Genomic DNA, 22,602 nt, shown 5'->3' with positions numbered 1-22,602 from the left:
ACTCCATGTAAAGCACTTGGAGAGTGCTTTACTATTTTTTAAGTACATATGCCCAAGTTCAGTTTTAACCAAAAATTTAAATTAAACCTACAAAATATTCCCAGTCAGTATTTTCATGAAAATTGAAAAAAACATTTTTATAACTAATACCACATAAATGTATTAAGTAGGTCATGGAAGATACACTTAAAATGTATAAAGAATCAACAATCTAAAAGTACCTGTGATTATCATATTTTTTCATAACAATTATCAAAAGAGGAAGTCCAGAAAGTACAACTTAAATTCTCCTCTTATATTCTACTGTTCCCAATTATTGGCTTCTAGATCCTTGAAGAATCTTTGTCTTGCTTACATAAAGTTATTTTACTTGACATTTTAGTAAAAACATACCATGTGAAAGTAAAGTTTGATTCTTTTTGTGTAACTATGTTGAAATATACATCACTATTAATTTATCAATTGACCTTTTCATAAGCCCTTTGAATATAACCTCAACTATCTGACCGAGCATATCTTTGATGGATATACATAAATTCAAAATACCATGGATTTATAAACACAAAATCTCTCTGTGAAACAGGGAGTCCAGCTCTCCTGAGAAATAGTTTGAAACAAAACAGTATAGCTTTCAGTTAAAGTTCAAGTTGTTTTATTTTTCAAAGGAAAATACCTCAGTATTAAGCCTTCCTGGGCATGACAGAAATAGTCGATGAACACAATTTATTCTGTAGTACCTAGCTAAAGCCTGAAACGTTCCTATACTTCCTATGTATTTACACTATATATAATTTGCCAAAACACATTATTTTTCTTAACTTATCTTAAGTAAGTACAATATAACACAATATGACTCTGGATTGACTACAAACACCACAACACTACTTCACTGTGAATCCTCTGTGCCTTCCCAGGAGGAAATTGTTTCTCAATGTTTTTAAAGAAAAAACAAATCTAGTAAGAATGCATTGTTGCTTACTGTCTTTTTAAAATAGCATTCCATATCCACATTGCTCATTAAATAATCTGCTAAAATCCAGTTTTGAGAATTTGTCACATGAATATGAAACATCGGGGAGTATATTTAGGTGACTTCTCAGGAAGATGGCCAGTAGGACAATCCTAGGCTCACCATGTCCCATGGATGTACCTAGATAATACCCACATCAGTATAAATTACTCAAAATATGAGTATCTTCAAAGACTAGAAGAACAGAATCTTTACAGCTAATTGTAGGGAAGAGGTCACATCGAAAACAGTAGGAAGGGCAAAGATGTACCAGACACTAAACTGACCTGTAAGACTGTCCATGGGAGGGAGTGACACCAAAGGCACGCAGAAGGGAAAGGGACAGATCCCACACCAGGCATCCTAGGTACAAGGAACCCACACTGGGAAGACTAATTCTCATAACATCTGGCTTTGAAAACCAGAGGAGCTTAACTTCTCGAGTTTTTACAATTAAGTAGGCCATAACACCTAGAACTTTAAAAAAATCAGTGCTTGGCTCTGCTACAGCAGGAGAGGGATAGGAAACTGAGTCCTTGCTCTTAAAAAGCCAGAATATCCACACTCAGATACAGCATAGAAGCAGCATTTTGAAAAACACCTGGTATATATGGGAAGATTTATTTACTAATCTATTTATTAGCAGAATGTGTGCTGGTGGGATCTTTAGGAGATTTGTCCAAGAAAAAAAAGCTGATGGGCACCATTTCCCTACCCTGTCCCCCAGCCTGGATACGCAGACACCTGCAGAACCAGTGCAAACGCTCTCCATGTAGCTTGCTAACAGCGCCTCCCACCCCTGCGCTCTCTTGTGGATTGTCCCCTCCCATGCCCCCTGAGGAGCTCCCCAAAGTGGTTCCAGCTCCCCTCCCATAGCAGACCCACTCAAACCTTACTAAAAGTGTGCCCCCCACACCCCTGCATTGTTCTGCAAATCCACATCATCCAACCTGCCCCCAGTAAGAGTCCATCCAAAGAGGCACCGCAAGTCTAGCATTGTGCAAGCAGCCCTGATGGTGGTCAACAGCACTCCAAAAGACTGCTGCCCTGATGAAAGAGAAATATACCCACACACCAGCTCTGCTGCAGTCTCAGCAGTGAGCTGGGGGCAGATACTCAGTCCAACTGCAGGCCCTGCCCACCAATGAAAGTCTCTCAGGGGACAACAAAGAGATAGTGACCTGCAGTTTAGTGTGACCACAGCTCTGGCAAATGCCTACTCTGACCCAACTCAAGTCCAAGGCAGTCCCACACTGGCCCACTAACAACACAGGGATAAAACACTGCTTAAAATAGGCAAAAAGAGCCACTGCAGATGACTGAAGGGAAAAGCAGCTCAGCCGCAACAGTAGGGGGCATGCAACATACATAGGAGATGCCTCTGAAGCTCCAGGTTCTGGTGAACAGGGGACATTACACTGCAGGGCACTACAGGACCTTTTCTTCGTAAGGCCACTACTTTCAAGAGCAGGAGACTTACCTGATTTTCCTAACACACAGACACAGATACAGAGAGTTAGACAAAATGAGGAGATAGAGGAATATGTCCCAAATGAAAAAACAGGAAAAAAATCACAGCAGAAGAGTTAACAAAACAGAGATAAGCACTATGTCTGATAGAGAATTTAAAATAATGGTCATAAACATAATCACTGAACTTGAGAAAAGAGTGGAGAACCACAGTGAGACCCTCAACAAAGAGACAGAAAATATAAAAAGGAACCACATAGAGATGAAGAAAATAACTGAAATTAAAAATTCACTAAGAATAAAGAGTAGACCAGAAGAAGCAGAAGGATGGATCAGTAACCTGGAGGACAATGTAATGGAAAGCAATCAAGCAGAACAGGATAAAGAAAAAAGAAAAAGAAAAAAATGAGGATAGATTAAGGGAACTCAGTGACACCATCAAGTGTAATAACATCAGCATTGTAGGGATCCCAGAAGAAGAGAAAAAAAGGGGGCAGAAAATGTATTTGAAGAAATAACAGCTGAAAACTTCCCAAATCTGGGGGAAAACACAAATATCCAGATCCAGGAGGCAGAAATACCCCAACGAAATCAACCCAAGGAGGTTCACACCAAGACACATAATAATTAAATGACAAAAAGTAGTGATAAAGAGAAAATCTTAAAAGCAGCAAGAGAAAGGAAAATAGTTACATACAAGGGAAACTCACTAATGCCATAAGCTGATTTTTCAGCAGAAACTTTGAAGGCCAGAAGTAGCATGATATATTCAAAGTGCTGAAAGGGAAAAATGTGCAGCTGAGAATAGTCTACCCAGCAAGGCTATCATTCAGAAAAGAAGAGATGAAGAGTTTCCCAGACAAACAAAAATTAAAGGAATTCATCACCACTTAACCAGCCTTATGAGTAATGTTATAGGAAATTCTTAGAGTAGAAAGACTATAAATAGGAGTAAGAAAAGTAGGAAGCACAAAAGCACTAAAATTATATATCTACAAAAATCAGTCAAGGGATTCATGAAATAAAAGGATGTGAAGTAAAAAACCATATATGTAAAAACATGGGGGGCAGGAGGTAAAAATGTAGTGCTTTTAGAATAGGTTCAAATCAAAGTGACCATCAACTTAATATAGACTACTATATGCATAAGATTTTATATATAAACCTAATGCTAACCACAAATCAAAAACTGGTAATAGGTAAAAAATATAGAGAATGGAATTCAAGTATATCACTAAAGAAAGCCACCAAACCATGAGAAGAGAGCAAGAGAAGGACCTGAGAAGAACTACAAAAACAATCATAAAGCAAGTAACAAAACGGCATTTAAGTACATACCTATCAATAATTACTTTGAAAGTAACTGGACTAAATGCTCCAATCAAAAGAAATAGGGTGACAGAATGGATTAAAAAGCAAGATCCATCTATATGTTGCCTAAAAGAGACACATTTCAAAGCTAAAGACACATGGAGATTGAAAGTAAAGGGATGGAAAAACATCATGCAAATGGAAGATAAACAAAAGCTGAGGTAGCAATACTTATATTGGACAAAATAGACAGGTACCTATGCTGGCTCAGTCCGTAAAGCATGAAACTCTTGATCTTGGAGTTGTGATTTCAAGCTCCATGGTGAGGACAGAGGTTACATTAACAAAAATAAATTAAAAAAATTGGACTTTAAAACAAAGACTGTAATAACAGACAAAAAAAAAGACAATGCATAATCGTGGAACAATCCAACAAAAAGAGATCACAATATTAAATACTTATGCACACAACATGGGAGCATCCAAATACATAAAGCAGCTAATAAAAAACATAAAAGACATAAATGATAGTAATACAGTAACCGCTGGGAACTTTAACACCCCACTTACATCAATGGATAGATAATCCAAACAGAAAATCAACAAGGAAACAGTGGCTTTGAATGACATACTGGACCAGATGGATCTAACAGATATATTCAGAACATTCCATCCTAAAACAGCAGAATACATATTCTTTTTAAGTGCACATGGAACATTCTTCAGAATAGATCACATTTTAGGCCACAAAACAAGACTCAACAAATTAAAAAAGACTGAAGTCATACCACACATCTTTTTTGACCACAACACTATGAAACTAGAAATCATCCACAAGAAAAAATCGGAAAGAACTCAAATACATGGAAGTTAAATAACATGCTACTCAACAATGAAAGGGCCAACCCAGAAATCAAAGAGGAAATAAAAAAATACATGGAGACAAATGAAAATAAAATGGTCCAAGATCCTTGACATACAGATAAAGCTGTTCCAAGCGGGAAGTTTATAGCAATAGAGAACTACCTCAAGGAGCAAGATAAATCTCAAATGAACAACCTAAACTTATATCTAAAGGAGCTAGAAAAAGAAAAACAAACAAAACCCCAAACCAGTAGAAGGAAGGAAATAATAAAGATTATAGCAGAAATAAAAAACAATAGAACAAATCAATGAAACAAGGAGCTGGTTCTTTGAAAATATCAACAGTTGATAAGCCTATAGCCACATACATCAAAAAAGAGAGAGAAGACTCAAATACAAAAATCAGAAATGAAAGGAGAAGAAATAATCAACACCAGAAACACAAGCAATTATAAGAAAATATTATGAAAAATTATATGCCAACAAATTGGACAACCTAGAAGAAATCAATAAATTCCTAGAAACATATAACCTCCCAAAAGTGAACCAGGACTGTGGTCCCCATCACCTATTTCACCCATCCCCCCACCCACCTCTCCTCTGGTAACCATCAGTTTGTTCTCTGTAGTTAAGAGTCTGTTTTTTGGTTTGTCTCTTCTTTTTCTTTGTTCTTTTGGCATTTTAATTTTTGTTTTAAAGATTTTATTTATTTATTTATTTATTTGACAGAGAGAGTGAGTTAGCGACAGCAGGAACACAAGCAGGGGGAGTGGGAGAGGGAGAAGCAGGCTTCCCACTGAGCAGGGAGCCCAATGCGGGGCTTGATCCCAGGACCCTGGGACCATGACCTGAGCTGAAGGCAGATGCTTAATGGCTGAGCCACCCAGGTTCCCCTTGGCATTTTAATTTTTATTAGAGACTCAGCTCAGGTAAAAATGTATAGTCCCAGTAAAAGATACTTCAATGTTTCCAGAAAACCTATTTGCTTCAAATACTTTAGTTAATATTTTTTTATACTGATCTGCCTCATATGTTTTGTACCCATGTCTCCATATGTGCTTTTCTCTTTACCTAGAATAACCTTCCTCTTCTTCCTCTCGCCTGGTCACCTAAAGAGCTCCTGAAAAGCCCTATTCAAACATTAACGTCTTAGTGATGCTTTCCCTGGACCACTATTCCTGTTCTACTTCTGTGAAGTCCACATACTTTCATTACTATACATCCATATACATGTTCCTATACACTCATCACATCATTTGGATATCAGTCAACTTTGATATCCTCAAGGTTGTCTTATTCACATTTATTTTTTAATTTTTTAAAAAAGATTTATTTTTAGAGAGAGAGGCAGGGAGGGGGTCGTGCATGAATGGGAGGTAGAGGGAGAGGCAGAGAGAATCCCGAGACTCCATACTGAGCATGGAGCCCCACAGAGGGGCTTGATCCCATGACCCTGAGATCATGACCCAAATCGAAACCAAGAGTCAGATGCTCAACCAACTGTGCCACCCAGGTGCTCCCTTATTCACATTTAAATTCTCAGTATCTAGCACAGTTCCTACGAGGATGTAGGTACTCAATAAGTGTTTATACATTAGAAAATATTATTTCAAAGGTTTATCTTTCTAAAATGGAAATCTGATCTGATGTGATACTGGCAACTCCACAGAGCTTCTTAGCATGGCATATAAAGTCTTTTCTCATCTGGCCACACATACATACATGCTTGCCCTCGAGTAACAAGGAGCCACATCCATTTCCCTGTTTGCTGGACTCTTTAATCTCTTTTTGCTTTTGTCTTCTCTGCCTGGGAGGCCCATCGTTTTCCATAGTAGTCTATCAGATGTCAAAACCACTCTAAGTAATTAGTATAAGCATCTAGTATAACCTTCTTAAACCCTTCCCCCTTCATTCTCCTTTACAATGAAATCCTTAGTTTCCCACTGTATCCCATACACACCTCTATCATAGCACTTGTGACATCTTATTGGTCTTATTGTTTCTATGTCTGTGGTCTCCATAATCACTATGAGGACAGGAACTAGAACATATTTATTTCTGTATTTTTAGCACAATGCCAAGTACCTAGGACAGAAGAGGGGCTCAATAAATGTCAGCAGAATAAACAAATATTGAACTATAAATCAGCAAATTTTATCATTATCAAAATAAGCTATGGCCTACTTTTTTTCGAATCCAAAGGACAACACAGTATCTTAAAGAAAAGGAACCTTGAAAAATAATTTAATCTGCAGGGGAAGATAGCAAACACAGAATATATTCTACTTTAAAACTATTAGATTTGTATTTCTCTGATGCCAAGTGATGTTGAGCATTTTTTCATGTATCTCTTGGCCATTTGTATGTCTTCTTTGGAGAAATGTCTGTTCATGTCTTCTGCCCATTTCTTGACTGGATTATTTGGTTTTTGGGTGTTGAGTTTGATACAGCCACTCTGAGAAATAGCTTGGAGGTTCCTCAAGAAGTTAAAAATAGAGCTATCCTAGGACCCAGCAATTGTACTACTAGGTATTTACCCCAAAGATACAAATGCAGGGATCCGAAGGGGCACCTGCACCCCAATGTTTATAGCAGCAATGTCCACAATAGCCAAACTGTGGAAAGAGCCCAGATGTCCATCGACAGATGAATGGATTAAGAAGATGTGGGGTGTGTGTGTGTGTGTATATATATACACACACACAATGTGGTACACACACACACACACACACACACACACACACACACACACACACACATAAACACACAGGAATATTACCCAGCCATCAAAAAGGATGAACTCTTAACCATTTATATTGATGTCTATGGAATGAGAGGGTATTATGCTTCGTGAAATAAGTCAATTAGAGAAAGATAATTATCATATGGTTTCACTCATATGTGGAATATAAGAAACAGTGCAGAGGAGGGGTGCCTGGGTGGCTCAGTCGTTAAGCGTCTGCCTTTGGCTCAGGTCATGATCCCAGAGTCCCGGGATCGATTCCCGCATTGGGCTCCCTGCTCAGTGGGAAGCCTCCTTCTCCCTCTCCCACTCCCCCTGCTTGTGTTCCCTCTCTCACCATGTCTCTCTCTGTCAAATAAATAAATAATATCTTTAAAAAAAAAAAAAAAAGAAACAGTGCAGAGGATCATAGGGGAAGGGAGGGAAAACTGGGAAAAAATCAGGGAGGGAGATAAACCATGAGAGACTCTTACCTGTCAGAAAGAAAGTGAAGGTTGCTGGGGGGGGTAGGGGGGATGGGGTAACTGAGTGATGGGCATTAAGGAAGGCACATGATGAGCACTGGGTGTTATATATAAGTGGTGAATAACTGAACTCTATATCTGAAACTAATGATGTACTGTATGTTGGCTCACTGAATTTAAATTAAAAAAAGCTGTTAGAAATTAATGCTAATGCATCTTTCTTGTTTAAAATAACAAAACATTTGGGTAGCTTTAATGTCTAGGGAAGCAATTAAATTGCTGTTAAGAGCATAATAAGTATCATTGTGCTTTACTAAACATCACAACAAAATTCTAGTCTAGTGGTTCTCTACCCTGACTATATATTCAAATAACTGGGGAAGCATTTAAAAAATTCTGATACATAGTCTCATCTCGATTCTATGATGGTGGGCTCCATCCAATGTCACTTTTTAATGCTTCCTAAGTGAATCTAATAGAAATTATTTTTCTCTTGCAAAATAATAATTAAACTCCTTATCTATCTGGCTGTTCCTTCTTGGTCTCAGTGGAGGTACATTCTTCCACTTAATCCTTAAACGTTAGTGTTCCTGATTCCTTCCACTTCTGTTCTCAAATTCCTAAGATTCCTTGTAAATACAGAGTACCCTGTCTTTAAAAATGAGGTTTTATGTTCTTTTCAGCCCTGAATATAACATTCATTATTTTAAAAAAAAGAGAAAAAGATAAAATTTCCACAGTTTGGTCTTTTTCCTTTCAGAGATTAGTTTCAAGACTGCTGTTACTTACAAGTTTTGCAAAAGATCTAGACTTCCATAATCTCTATTTTGATAGTAGTATTTAGTCAATTCAAAGTTATTCTTTTGTTCATTTGTTCTATCCTTTGGCTTGTGTCTCCAAACTTGAGGGTTATCCTCTCTCCCTCACTTTGCTTCTTTCTCACTTACCTCAGAGGCTATGCTGATGCCCATGAGGGTATAACTTTTGGCAGCTGGATATATAAGGGATATGACCCTTGGCACTTAGGATTTAATATCTGTGATTCCAAGTATTCCTAAGCAACCCCAAAGATGAGTGATATGAAGCAATTTTTAATTTGGTAAGGCAACACATTTGAAGCCCACTGCTATGAGTTCAGTTCTGAGAGTAACAAAATTTCTACCACCACTGCAGCAAACCTTTGTTTTGTTTTCCACTTATCACTTATTGTCAGATATGCTGTAATTCTTAGGATATACTCCAGTGCCATATGTGACATGGCATACTGAAAAAAATCTTAAACTATAATCATCGTCAAAATAAAAGATATAATACATCATGACTACAGAATGCGGAATTTTATGCTGATGGACAGAATGGCTGTGCAGAAAGCCCTGAAGGTCAAAGAAAGAGAAAGCCACCAAACGCGAATATAAAGAAGTTTCCCCTAGACAAAGATGGGAAAATCTGAACATCAAAATGAAAAATAAATGTAAGCTGATAGAAGCACACCAAATATAAGAATTTCTGCTAGAATGCAGAAACAAAATAAAGTGTTCTGCAATATCACACTCCAAATAACTGGCCTTTGGAGAAGAACAGAGTTAGGAGCTAACAATTCAAAACCTATTCAACTTTCTAACTAGAACACTAAGAAAAAGTGACAATACTAATAAAATTCCAAACCAAATTTAAAATATTGGTTAAATTCCTATTAGGTAAAGAAATATTACATTAATTTTACAACAACTTTAACAACAACAACAAAGTAAAAGCCATCTGACAGGAAAGAGTGGAGGGAAGGGTTGAGGCTGCTGAGGTTGAGGCTTGCCATGAAGGCAAGGACAAAATCACAAAACTGGGGTAACTACAAAAAGAGCTTCTTTAAGGTGAAGTTCACCTGAACCAGAGGAATGCACGGTGAAAGAGTAACACATACAGCGAGAGAATGCCACCTATTGGTGTGTTGCAGTATTTACCCATATTGGTATATTTTGCATTCTGTTGGTGTTTCTTATTGAGAAACATTAACCTCCAGGAAAAATCAGCTATGACTCAAGGTGATTTCTTTGCTATGCTGACATCATCCCCTTATTTGTGAATCCTGTATGAGTTAATTCACACTACAGAAGTGATTATACAGCAAGTTCATATTCTCAATAATAAAAGAAAACAAAACAAAGAACAAAATCTTCATTTCATTGGTAACTAAGGAGGGCATCAGCATCTTCTTCTGAAAGTTAACAATATCCTATAAGGACTAATATAATATCCTGTAATAACTAATAATATCCTATAAGAACTAATATACTATAGTCCTAACTGGTAAGGGGAAGGTCTTGCGTACAGATTCCAGCCAATGTGCATGGAGGGAAAAGAATTAGGAATCACCATTTTACAAATCCTACTGAATCAACAGCTCCAGGTAATGCTCGTGCTCATTCTTGGTTCAAGCCACTAGATGAAAGGCTGATAGAAACTTTTACAAAGGAGAAATAAAGCTGTCACCACCTGAATCCACCGTTCAATGTTAGGGTTGTTAAAAGTAGGCCAACCAGTGTACTTCCCAATATGAAGTCCACAAGACCACCTACAAAACATTCTTATCAAAAAAGTTAAACTCATATTTAACCAGCCTCTTAGGACACTGGTTCTCAACGCTGACTGCACATCAGAACACCTGGGCAGCTTTTTACACTTTCCTGAGCCCCACCATTGACCGATTAAATTAATGTCTCTCAAGGTGAGGCTCAGTCAGGTATCCTTATTTTTCAAAAAATATTTTTAAAAAGCTCCCTGAGTGCTTCTAATATGGAACCAGAGTTGAAAAACCACTAATCCAGAGTTAAGAGGATACACTTTACAGGATATACAGCATAGAGCAGTGATTCTCAAACTTTAATGTGTCAGTGAAACCCCGGAGGATCTTGTTAAAGGACAGATTCCCATTCAGCAGGTGTAGGGAGGGTGCGAAGAATCTGCTCCCTGATGAGGCCAAAGCAGCCAGTCCCCTGTGAGTAGAGAGGATACAAACCAGTGCTGTCCAAAAGAAATATAAGAAGAGTGACATATATAATTTAAAATTTTCTAGTAGCCACAGTAAAAAGAATTTTAATAATGAACTTATTTAGCCCAATATGTCTAAAACATTACCATTTCAATAAGTAGTCAATATAAAGTTTTTAATGACATATTTTAAATTCTTTATTTCATGCTGTCTGATGTGGATTTTACACTTACAGTACATCTCAGTCCACACTACTCACATTTCAAGTGCTCACCAGCCACATGCAGCTACGGGCTAATGTCTTGGACAGCACAGGTAAAGAACAAATGAAAGAAAAAGAACTAACACTGGACATTCTATAGGAAAAGTCTGCAAATAGATAATGACAGGATAAGTACAAATGGGGAAAACTAAAGTCTTCAGAGACATAATTATATGTCATGTAAGACTTTGATTCTTAATTCAAAAATGCAACTCTAAAAAGGGTTTTTTTTTAAGACAATTGGGGAAATTTATTATAGATGAGCACTTAGATGATAAAAAGAATGTCCCTAATTTTATCAGGTGTGATTATAAGATTATGTGAGAAAATGTCCACTTTCTTAGAGATGTGCAAAGAAGTATGTAGGAATGAAAAGACAGGATTTCCTTCAAAATGGTTCAGTAAAAAAAGAAAAGGAAAATGAAAAAGAAAAAAAGATAAAGCAAATGTGACAAATGCTTGGTAACTATTCAACCTAAGTGATGGGTAATCAGGGCTTTATTATACAAATCTCTTTTTTGTGTACACTTGAAAATTCTTTAATAAAAACTTTAAAATAGCATTAGAATTTAAACGCTAATTTTATTTTTTATAAAGGTCAACTACATGTTAAAGAATGGAAATTAAACAAAACAATGGTATTTATGTATTAATACTGACATGTGTGTTATTTACAAATTGTACTTTAAAGAGGCTTCCTTTCTTTATGTACTCAGTGTAAAACTTTTACGAAATAAGGATGCCAAAAGCAAGCCTCTTTTCTAATCTGAGTCACTTCTATGTGAAAAACTGTAGTAGTCCCAACTGTTGCTAGGCCCCTTGCCCAAATATACTGACATCTGCTCTACTGAAGAATCCACCAGAAGTTTTAATCAAACATCATGACTAAAGGCAATGAAATAACATCCATATCAAATCAGTACCCTTTCTTGTTGTAATATTTAATTCCCCATTATCACTCAAGAAAACACAATACAGTGTAGTTTGACTAACTATCTGGTATCTGGCTTTTTTCTCTTCCGGATGCATCTTCTTGACTTTTCTGTGTTTATATGGATAACAGAGTGTGTGAAATATATTAAGATGATGTTAACTCTTAATAATAATTGTTACCTGCCAAAAAATATACATGATCAGGAATTATCATAATTTGTCCATTATTAACTGGGCCAGGATGACATCATTGCATTCTCCTGTTAGGATCTATACCACTCAGCCTAAACCTTGTGAAGCAGGATGCTACAGAATCACTGACTTATGGTTTGCAGGCTGACAGATCACACCGTCACTACTCACCAGGAACTACACAAACATGGCTGTTGAACTATAACAATGCCCTATTTTTAACAATGCATGATTCTTTACTTCTGTTCGCTATATTCTACAGTTCCTTCACGAGGGAGCCTTACAGGACATGTTACTATTCCTATAGCTTTTTGCACCATAAATAGAAAAACTGCATCAAATAGCAAAAAGTCCTTTTTATAAATTTTACTGGTATTAATCATGACAAAGGTATTTAGATTTTACTCACTGTTCTGAGGCTTTGCAATTAGTGTTTTACAAAGACATCTATCTGAAGATCTAAACCTGTGGATGAGGACAAACCTTTCCTCCCGTGTAGGGTTCTCTTCAATAACAATGTGACCAAAATCGTTTCTCAGCCTTTCGGCTAAGATCAAGTGTAGTATCTGTTCTTATCAGTTTAACAATGTGACCAATGGTGTCCATCTGTCCACTTCATTAACTTATGAGCTCCTTGTGAAGACAGACTATATCTTTCTTATTCTCTGGATTCTCGGTACTCTCAAGCACAGAAGTATACATTTAAATAAATGTTTACTGAATAAAACTAAACTCAAAAATGAAAAGGTTTCCCACCATTAGCATAAATATTATGACAGTAAGTTTTTTATAAGGCCATAAACACTACATTTCATAATCTTAAGAGAGACTTTTCATGTAATGATTCAAAGTATAACTAATACCTTAAGCTTGTTTTAATTTATTTTATTGAATGAAGTTTAATATGCCAGCAAAATTGAATTAAAACTTATCTAAAATAAAATAAAGGTATGTCACAGATTTCAATAAGACTATGAAAATAAAAATCTAGAATGATGCTGTATTTCTCAATGAAATGATAGCATTATTCCTAATCAGTATTTGGAGATTTAAAATTACCTGATACTTTAAAATTCCACCAACATAAATGTAACCACTCAAATACACCTTAGTCAAAGACTAATAATCTAAAATAATCCAAATTAGTATTGTATCAGTGATCAGTGAAGAATTACAGTTAAAAATGGTACCAGTAAAGTAGTAAGTAGCCATGTATGTCTTCCTCCTAATATACACCAATCTATACTGTAATTATAAATATTAACCCAATATACACAAGCCTATACTATAAATATAAATGTTAATCCAAATGCCATTTGGAAACTAGATTTGAAAAACAAATTTTTTTGAAACTTGGGTATAATACAGTCTAAACTCATTTGTTTGATCTGTAGCATTTGGGCATAATAAAGTAAAACATTTTAAATTTACCATTTATCCAAGTGTATTTAACAAGGATATTTTAAGGTTTTTATAGACCAAAAGAGAGGAATAATCTTTGAATATTTTCTTGTTCTAACTATATTATACATGATAGCATTTAATACTCATAGTAATCCATAAGGTAAGTATTATCTCCAGTTTACAGATAAGGAGACAGATGCTCCAAGACATTAATTAAGATTGAACTCATAATAATAGGAAAATACAAAACCAGTGTCTGAACATAGTCCATATTTGTAATAAAGCTTTAGAATGCTCCTCTAGTACACCACACTCCCTATACTCTATTCAAAACTATAGGATGTTCACATTTTATGAGTATTCAAAGAATTAAAGCATACTTTAACAGTTACTCAAAAATACATCTAAGCATTGAGAAATATATAAAAAGAATAAGGTAAGTGACAAAGGATTTATATCAACCAGGAAAAGATGATTAACATAATGTGAAAGCAAAGATTACACGCTTCATAAACCATTTAATACTCCTCTCCTGACCTTTTCCTTTCCACATTTAAAATTTTAATCTTCTCAGGGCTACTATTGTCTTCTCAGGATTACAAAGAAAATTCCAGTACCCAGCTTTCATTGCAGGCCATCCTAACCTAAATCTCAGTAAGAAAAGAAGGAAAAAAATGTCCACTCTCTCCCTATAGCCACATATATGCCCAGAATACTCTGTATCTTACAGATGATTCAGTTAATGTAGTGAATTGAGAAGATTCTCAAAGGAATGTATCTTACTCTTCTGTTCAGGATCCTTGTAAGTGGTTTTTGTACAAAGGGATCTTGTAAGATACCAATTAACCTGGCTAAAAGTGTAGCCATGTTATGTGAAATTACATCTTTGACCCTAAACTCAAGAAAATAGCCTAATCCAGATTGGTGACCTTCAGTATTTATTTTTTGCTCTGGTAATATTTAGTTGAAATCTCCTTGAAGGGATTAAAAAAACTGTAAGTATCAATGATACTCTTCTATCATAGAAGTATAATAAAACTATAACTCAGATTCTTTTTTCAAACTAAAAAGTTTGAGTCTTCTCCTTTACATTATCAAAAGTACAATAAATGTGATACATTTTATTATTCAAATGAAAATATCTCTTTGATAAAATAAAAACTGATTTCACAATTATTTTTAAGTTAAAAGCATTGAGACAAATTACCAGTATCAACTGCAAAAGAAAAATTAAATTATCTTCTACTCTTTTAGCTGTAAAGAAATAACTAGAAATCTTTATTGTTTGGCTCTGGATATTTTTCTCCCTGCTTACAGAAGCAAAGAGTTATGGAAGGTATTAATTTGCCCCTCAATGAGTGATATGCCACAGGACAAACTCTAAAAAATAAGAGTATGGGAACATAATTCTTTTCATCGAGATACAAAATCCTAGAAAACACTGAAATTTTATGTTAGTTAATAAAAGCTTTTTATTTAAAAAATCATATATGCAAACAATGAATCATGGAACACTACATCAAAAACTAATGACTACTGTATGGTGACTAATGTAACATAACATAATAAAAAAAATCATCTTTCATTTTTACTAGGTCTCAAAGGATCTCCCTGGAAATTACATGTTAATTACAAAAGGAACCACAGTAACTATATCGAAAGAAAAACATCTTAACCAAATGATTAAAATTAGTATCAGTAATAAAAGGCCAACAAACTCCACGGACCTCTGAATATGATATTCCCAACACTTACAGACACACCACTTCTATTCCAACCACAAATGGATAAACTCATTCTAATCATGAGGAAAAGCAAACCAACTCAAATTGAGGGACATTCTATAAAACTACTACCTTGTATTCTTCAGAAATATCAATTTCATATGAGACAAAGACTGAGAAACTGTTAAAGGTGACTGAAGAAACGAGACTAAAGAAATGAATAACCAAATGCAAAACATGATTCTGAACTGGATCCTGTACCAGAAAAAACAAAGCTGCAATAAGAGACATTATCTGGGCAACTGATGAAATTGGAATAAATTATGGATAAGGTGAAAGTATTATATTGATTTGAATTTCTGAAGTTGATAGATGATCTGTGGTTATATAAGAGAATATCTTTGGTCTCAGGAAAGACAAAACTGAAATATTATGGGGTAAAGAGTGGTGATGTATGCAAGAGGGAGAGAATCATGAGTAAATGTGGAAAAGTGTTGAAATTTGGTAAATCTAAGAAACAGCCTATCAGAAATCTTTGTACTATCTTGCAACTTCTCTGAAATCTTGAAATTATTTCAAAATAAAAACTTTAAAAATCATCCTTTAAGATTAAATAAATATTAATGTGAGAAGATTTTCACCATAAACAATTAATTGATAAAATCAAGTCTGATGAAATGGTATGATTAGTACAGGTGCTTTGAATAGTCACAAATTAAGGAGGTTATACCAGAGTGTAGATTAATACACACCTTTCTTCAGCAAAACAAAAACAAAACAAAAAACAAAAAAACTACTGCTATGGAAAAAAGCTATACTAAAGTGTGCTTAGTGATACACATGTGGGGACAAACACTGCAACATCATTGTACTGTGAGTGGTACTGGTTTTACATCCCATCTTTTGAATCAATCAATTAGTCAATCAATGACTAAATAAATACTTCTAAAATTATGTATATGCATTTGAGAGAATACACATCAAGTCATAGCAGTTAACTCTGGGTAGCACACACTTGAAGACAGTTTTTATTTTCTTCCTGTATTTTGTAATATTTCTGCCATAAGTATGGATTACTTTTATAATGATAAAAGGAAGAGTAAACTTTTTAAAAAGAGTAAGTGAAAAGAAACTTAATAGCAGGCAGTCAGATTTCTCAGAATTTGAATCCTATGTCAAAACATGACATTTTCTTATGTTTATATACGGCCAATATTTTCCCGAAAGGATCTCACTTACAGCTGATCTTGAAGCTCCACAATTATATATTCTAATTGTTCCTTTTCCAATTTATGGGCCAGATCAGAATCTTCAATCCTCTGAAGTAGTATTTTATTCTGGGAGACAGATTCAGACAGCTGGTTCTCTCGAAGTCGTAAGAGTTCTTCAAGATAACCCTGAAAATACAGTACCAACAAGATAAAGCTACTGCAGAATTCTAATGTATCTCTTGAAGATCAATACTGAGTAGGTTAAATGCTATTCTTTCCATATTGTAATGAAACAATCTCAAAGTATTACTGATGAAATAGTAAAAAAATAATCATTTTAATTGAATACAAAAATTTAACGTATGTCTTCCATCCCTTAAAGCCCTTCCTGAAGTTCAATAAGAGGTTTGCTTGCAGTGGGTAAACTGGAAGTTTGTACATTTTGACCCCCTTCACCTATTTTACCCATCTCCACCATGTTCACATTCCTGGTGAACTGGTTCTTTTTTTTTTCAAGAGCAATGTATTTCTTTAGTCTTAATAGTGCTTTTGCTGTAAGGTCTATGTTGAATGGTATTAACATAAATTTTTTTTCATATTTGTCCACTTTACCTTTACCCTCTTAATAAATGCTAAAATCTTAAACATATAAATGAAACCACATACAGAAGAATAAATGACTTATTTTTTAATTTAATTTTTAACTTCTTTTAGAGGGCGGCGGGGGGGGGCAGAGAGACAAGGAGAGAGAGAATCTTAAGCAGGCTCCATGCTGAGGAGCTCAAGGGCTCAGTTCCACAACCCTGAGATCATGACCTGAGCTGAAATCAAGAGTCGGATGCTTAATTGACTGAACCAACCAGGTGCCCCTAAATGGCTAATTTTTATGTTAAAAACACAAAATTAGAAGAAGTTGAAAAAACAAAAACCTCTTTTAAAACTCTGCATGATTTTTCATTAAGAGAACATAACATAATAAATAAATAAGTAAGTAAGTAAGTAAGTAAATAAATAAATAAAGAGAAGGACAATTCAAGAACAGAAAGGAAGTAGCAATGGGTCAACACTTACATTCAGCTAAAAGATCTTTTGGCAGTGACAGTCCAAAGGCAATAATGAGAATCAGATTAAATGACTTTTGGCAAATGATAAATACCTTCTGTTCCAGGGTTAGCTGATACTTTTGTTTAACTCTCTTACACTTGTTGAACCAACTATTCTCATCCATGATGAAAGGAGGCCCGACATTCTCTGGAGTGCTGCTTTCACTACCACTGCTTCCCAAAGTTCTCAGCTCTTCCTCGTCACTGCTGATGCTGTCAGAACTGGGAAGATTAAAATTTTAAAAATAAAGTTATTATGTTTCACTCAATTAAGAAATACTTCTCTGTTTTGTAAGCTACTGGTGAGCCAACTGCAAAATTTTTAGCACTCCATATACAATTATAATATGATATTACAAAGACTTTAGCTTCCTGAAAAAAATGACCATCTAGTATAGACTGCCAACTCCCTCTCAGAGAGTCAAGCCTCAAGATGCTGCAGAAGTTCAATTGAGGTTTATAAACCTAAAGAATTAACATAAGAACTGTGAGAATGGGGCGCCTGGGTGGCTCAGATGGTTGAGCATCTGCCTTTGGCTCAGGTCATGATCTCGGGGTCATGGAATTGAGCCCCACATTGGGCTCCTGGCTCAGCGGGGAGCCTGCTTCTCCCTCTGCCTCTCCCCCTGCTCATGCTTTCTCTCTCTGTATCTCTGTGTCTCAAATGAATAAAATCTTAAAAAATAAAAGAAGTGAGAATGTTCTGAGAAGAGAGAAAGGATTTCCAGAGAAGAGAACCAGAAAACCTAGATGTGTTGGAAATAACTTTCCAGATGAGTTTTTTACTGTCTCAGGGAGATGACTGCCTGTCCAGTATCCACTGCTGTGCAGACAAGCAGCATGACCAGCCTAACGTCAGTGGGGTATAATAGGGCAATGTTCCAGATCAGCTCAGCTTTAGCAAAGAGGAGATAATAAGAGGTTCAGAAAAACTAGTTACTCCTAAGCATTTTACGTTGGGGGAGGAAGGAAAAGCAGAGGTAGAGGAGAGGAAACACTGTTTACAATCCATATCTGAAATTCCTAATGATATCCATATGGTAGAAAAGGACAGAATAAGGTTGAAAAAAGAAGAAGAAGAAGAAGAAGAAGAAGAAGGAGGAGGAGGAAGGAGGAGGAGGAAGGAGGAGGACGAAGGAGGAGGACGAAGGAGGAGGAGAAAGGAGGAGGAAGGAAGAGGAGGAAGGAGGAGGAGGGAGGAGGAGGAGGAGGAAGAAGAAGAAGAAGAAGGAAGAAGAAGAGAAGAAGAAGAGGAAGAAGAAAAGAAGAAGAAGAAGAAAGAAGAAGAAGAAGAAGAAGAAGAAGAAGAAGAAGAAGAAGAAGAAGAAAGAAGAAAGAAGAAGAAAGAAGAAAGAAGAAAGAAGAAAGAAGAAAGAAGAAAGAAGAAAGAAGAAAGAAGAAGAAGAAGAAGAAGAAGAAGAAGAAACTAAATGAAGAAATGCACTAAAACAGGTATCTGGTTTAGAAGAAAGAGGAGGTGTTACACTTAAAGAAGAACAGGGAAAAACACACTTTAAAATATAAGCAATGGTATTAACATAAGAAAAATAGCATAAAAATATTCTGTATAATCTTCAAAGTATTAAAACAACCTCTGACCTATCAAATGGAGAAGCAGAATAATACAGTAAATTCAAAACAAAAAATAAGATGGCAGAATAATCCCTAATACAAAATAAGTTACAAAAATCTTAAATGGGTTAAACTCAACAGCCAGAGCCAAATGTTTAAGTTTAATTAAGACAAATAAGGACTGGAGTGTTGTGGGTGGCTCAGTCGGTTAAGCGTCCAACTCATGATTTTGGCTCAGGTCATGATCTCCTGTGTCAGGGGATGAAGCCCTGCATCAGGCTCTGTGATCAGTGCTTGAGATTCTATAGCTCCCTCTCCCTATGCCCCTCTCCCTCACATGCTCTCTCTCGCTCTAAAATAAATAAATAAACCTTAAAAAAAGACAAATAAGGACCAACAATAAGTTGTCTACAAGATACGTATGAATACAGAACAATTAAAACTAAAGAAATGGAAAGCACATCAAGAAAACATGACTCAAAAGAAATCCAGGTCAGAAATAATAATTTCATAGGTTTACAGAGATATAATGGAAAATATCATAAGGATCAAAGAAAGATACATATTTCATTTTCTGTGATCTGTGTTTACACCTTTGGGCTCCAGAGTCTAGGGACCAAGTATATTGCAAATATGAATCAGAGACCTCTGCATAAGGAAAAGTCCTACCTCCAAGGAGACACTCTCAGTCAGTGATCTAAGTCACAAAGCAGTAAACAAACACATACCAAAGGAAATTTGCCTGTCACAGCCATGGCTTTTAGTGGACTAGAGAAAATAAAGCAGTGGCTGATGATAAACGTCCAGCTCTGAAAAACAAACAGAACTTTTAAAAAAATTATATTGACATTAAAAATTAAATGGATGAGCTAACAGGCAGATACAACTGAAGAGGGAATTAACAAAAAATATGAAGAAATTACAATTACTTACTAAAGATTTTCAAAATGCTAAGAAAAAAATAACTGCTATGCTCAATAGCAAATCCAGCAAAATTATCCTCCCAGAAAGAGGGCAGTATAAGCTTACATACTCAGAAAACTAAAACCAGAGAGCTGTACCAAGAAATTCTCCTAAAAGAACTAATGATCATACTCCAAGAAAAAGGAAATGATCCAAGAAGAAACAGTGAGCAAAAGAAAACCTAAACAAATACTGAGAGCATGAAACACTAACAATGATGCCTGCTTTGTGGAATTTTAAATACATCAACGAGAGACCTAAAATTCTAGACAGTAATAGCATATGTCAAGAATGAAATGACTGGAGTTAAAACAATGCAAAGTCCTCATTTATACGGATAGGTAGTAAAGATACTAACTTTATACTTTGTTAACTTTTAAGTATGCATATTAAAATTAATGGAGTACCAATACAAGAAGAGAAGTATAGTATGTAACTCGTAAACTAGTAGAGAAATAAAATGGGAGAAGAAAAATCATTACAGAAAGAAAAGAGAGAGAGAAGGAGAAAGAGAGAAAGGATAGAAAAAGAAATACAAAAAATGTGGAAGAGAAAGCAAAGAGCAGAGGGGCACCTAGTAGCTCAGTCAGTTAAGCGTCCAGCTCTTAATTTAGGCTCAGGTCGCGATCCCGGGGTCCTGGGATCAAGCCCCATGTCGGGCTCCGTGCTCAGCAGGGAGTCTGCTTGAGATTCTCTCCCTCCCTCTTCTTCTGTCCTCACCCCCTCACTCTCTAACATAAATAAATCAATCTTAAGATAAAAAAAAGGCAAAGAATACAATGGTAGCTATCAATCCAAATGTACCAGCAAATGTCCAAATCACCTCAGTTTAATGAGAACTGGGTGTTATGAGCAAATGATGAATCATTAAATTTTACCCTTGAAACTAATAATACACTATTAACTAAATTGAATTTAAATTAAAAAAGAAGACAAAGCCTTTTAGACTAGATTTTTTAAATTCCAGTTAAGTATATCTTGATGAGCACTGAGTAATACATGGAGTTGTTGAATCACTATATTGTACACTTGAAACTAACATAATGCTGTATGTTAACTACACTGGAAATAAAAAATTCCAGTTAAGTACTACTTTAAAAAGATATACTTTAAAAAAACAGGACACGAAAAGGAAAAGTACTGTATTTCATAAATGCCTGCTGTACATTTTTTATATATTAACATATCTGAAGTCAGGATACAGCTTACAATTGATGATATCTTACCTGCTCTCAAACCATTTTCTCACATATTAATGTCTCTGAACTGAGATGCATTTACAATGGAAGGCATGTCAGGTTATATGAAATATGGTTTAAAAAAAGTTAAAAAATATACTAAAAAATACTAACCTAAAGAAAATTGGTGGGGCTCTATTTATATCAGACAAAATGGGCTTTAAGGAATAAAAAATTACTATGTATTTACAGCTACCATATACAGACAAAAAAATTCATTATTTCAGGAAAATCTAAGATTTCAAAACTTAGATGCATCTTTTAAGTTAGATTCAAAAACCAGAAAGCATAAATTGAAAGTACTACCTGAAAAAAACTGAAGAAATCAGATACCACAATGAAAGAATTTAATTCATCAATTCAAAGAGAAAAATAAGAAAATAAGAAAGGTTATAGAATATTAGAACAACCATTATCAAGCATAATCTAATGAATATAGGACACAACCATTGGAATGTTGATCAATTCTAGGCCATTTTTCAACAAATTTCAAGAAACTATTATTATGTGGACCATATCGCCAATCACAACTATAACAAAAGCCCTCAAAATGTTTGAAAATTAAAATTTACATTTCAAATATTCTTTGGTCAAAAAAATTATAATGGATATTTTACTTAAAACAACTAAAATAAAAACAACTTATCAAACTTATACAGCTAAAGTAGTACTTCAAGGGATATCTGTAGCCTTACATCCTTATAAGAGGTAAATTTAAGTACTGAGAAAGAAAAAAAATCATAAAAATTCTCCATAAACTGGGTATAGAGGGAATGTATCTCAATTAAGGCCATATCTGACCAGCCCACAGCTACTTTCATACTCAATGGTAAAAAAGCTGAAAGCCTTTCCTCTAAGGTCAGGAAGAAGACAAAGATACCTACTGTCCCCACTATTATTCAACATAGTATTGGAAATCCTAACCAATCCTGACTTGGAAAGGAAGAAGTCAAACTGTTTGCAGATGACATGATATTGTATATAGAAAATCTTAAAGACACCAGCAATAAACTGACAGAATGAAGGAGTTCAGTCAAGACACAGAGTACAAAATCAATATACAAAATAAGCTGTGTTTCAACACAATAATGACAAACCATCAGAAAGAAAAATTAAGAAAGCAATCCCATTTATAATTACATCAAAAAGAATA

The 22,602-nt window shown here is 35.2% G+C and overlaps 1 protein-coding gene and 1 pseudogene across 5 annotated transcripts in view; one reads left to right on the top strand and one right to left on the bottom strand.

The window, feature by feature from the left end:
- Positions 1–22,602, bottom strand: part of RUNDC3B (RUN domain containing 3B) — a 126,705-nt gene that overhangs the window by 21,827 nt on the left and 82,276 nt on the right. For all 5 annotated transcript variants that reach the window (XM_025872825.2, XM_073898750.1, XM_073898749.1 and 2 more), the window contains 2 exons: positions 17,730–17,898; positions 16,602–16,759 (listed from right to left, as the gene is read on the bottom strand). In XM_025872825.2, coding sequence (XP_025728610.1) covers positions 16,602–16,759; positions 17,730–17,898 — 327 coding nt within the window. The remainder of the gene's footprint in view (positions 1–16,601; positions 16,760–17,729; positions 17,899–22,602) is intronic.
- Positions 12,762–12,869, top strand: LOC112825343 (U2 spliceosomal RNA; annotated as a pseudogene).

This window comes from Callorhinus ursinus, unplaced genomic scaffold (genome assembly GCF_003265705.2).
Source record: "Callorhinus ursinus isolate GAN/ISIS: 27379988/994484 unplaced genomic scaffold, GSC_fseal_2.0 scaffold12, whole genome shotgun sequence".
Lineage (NCBI taxonomy): Eukaryota > Metazoa > Chordata > Mammalia > Carnivora > Otariidae > Callorhinus > Callorhinus ursinus.
Note: the sequence above shows the minus strand (reverse complement) of the source record. Positions and strands in the feature narration are given on the sequence as shown.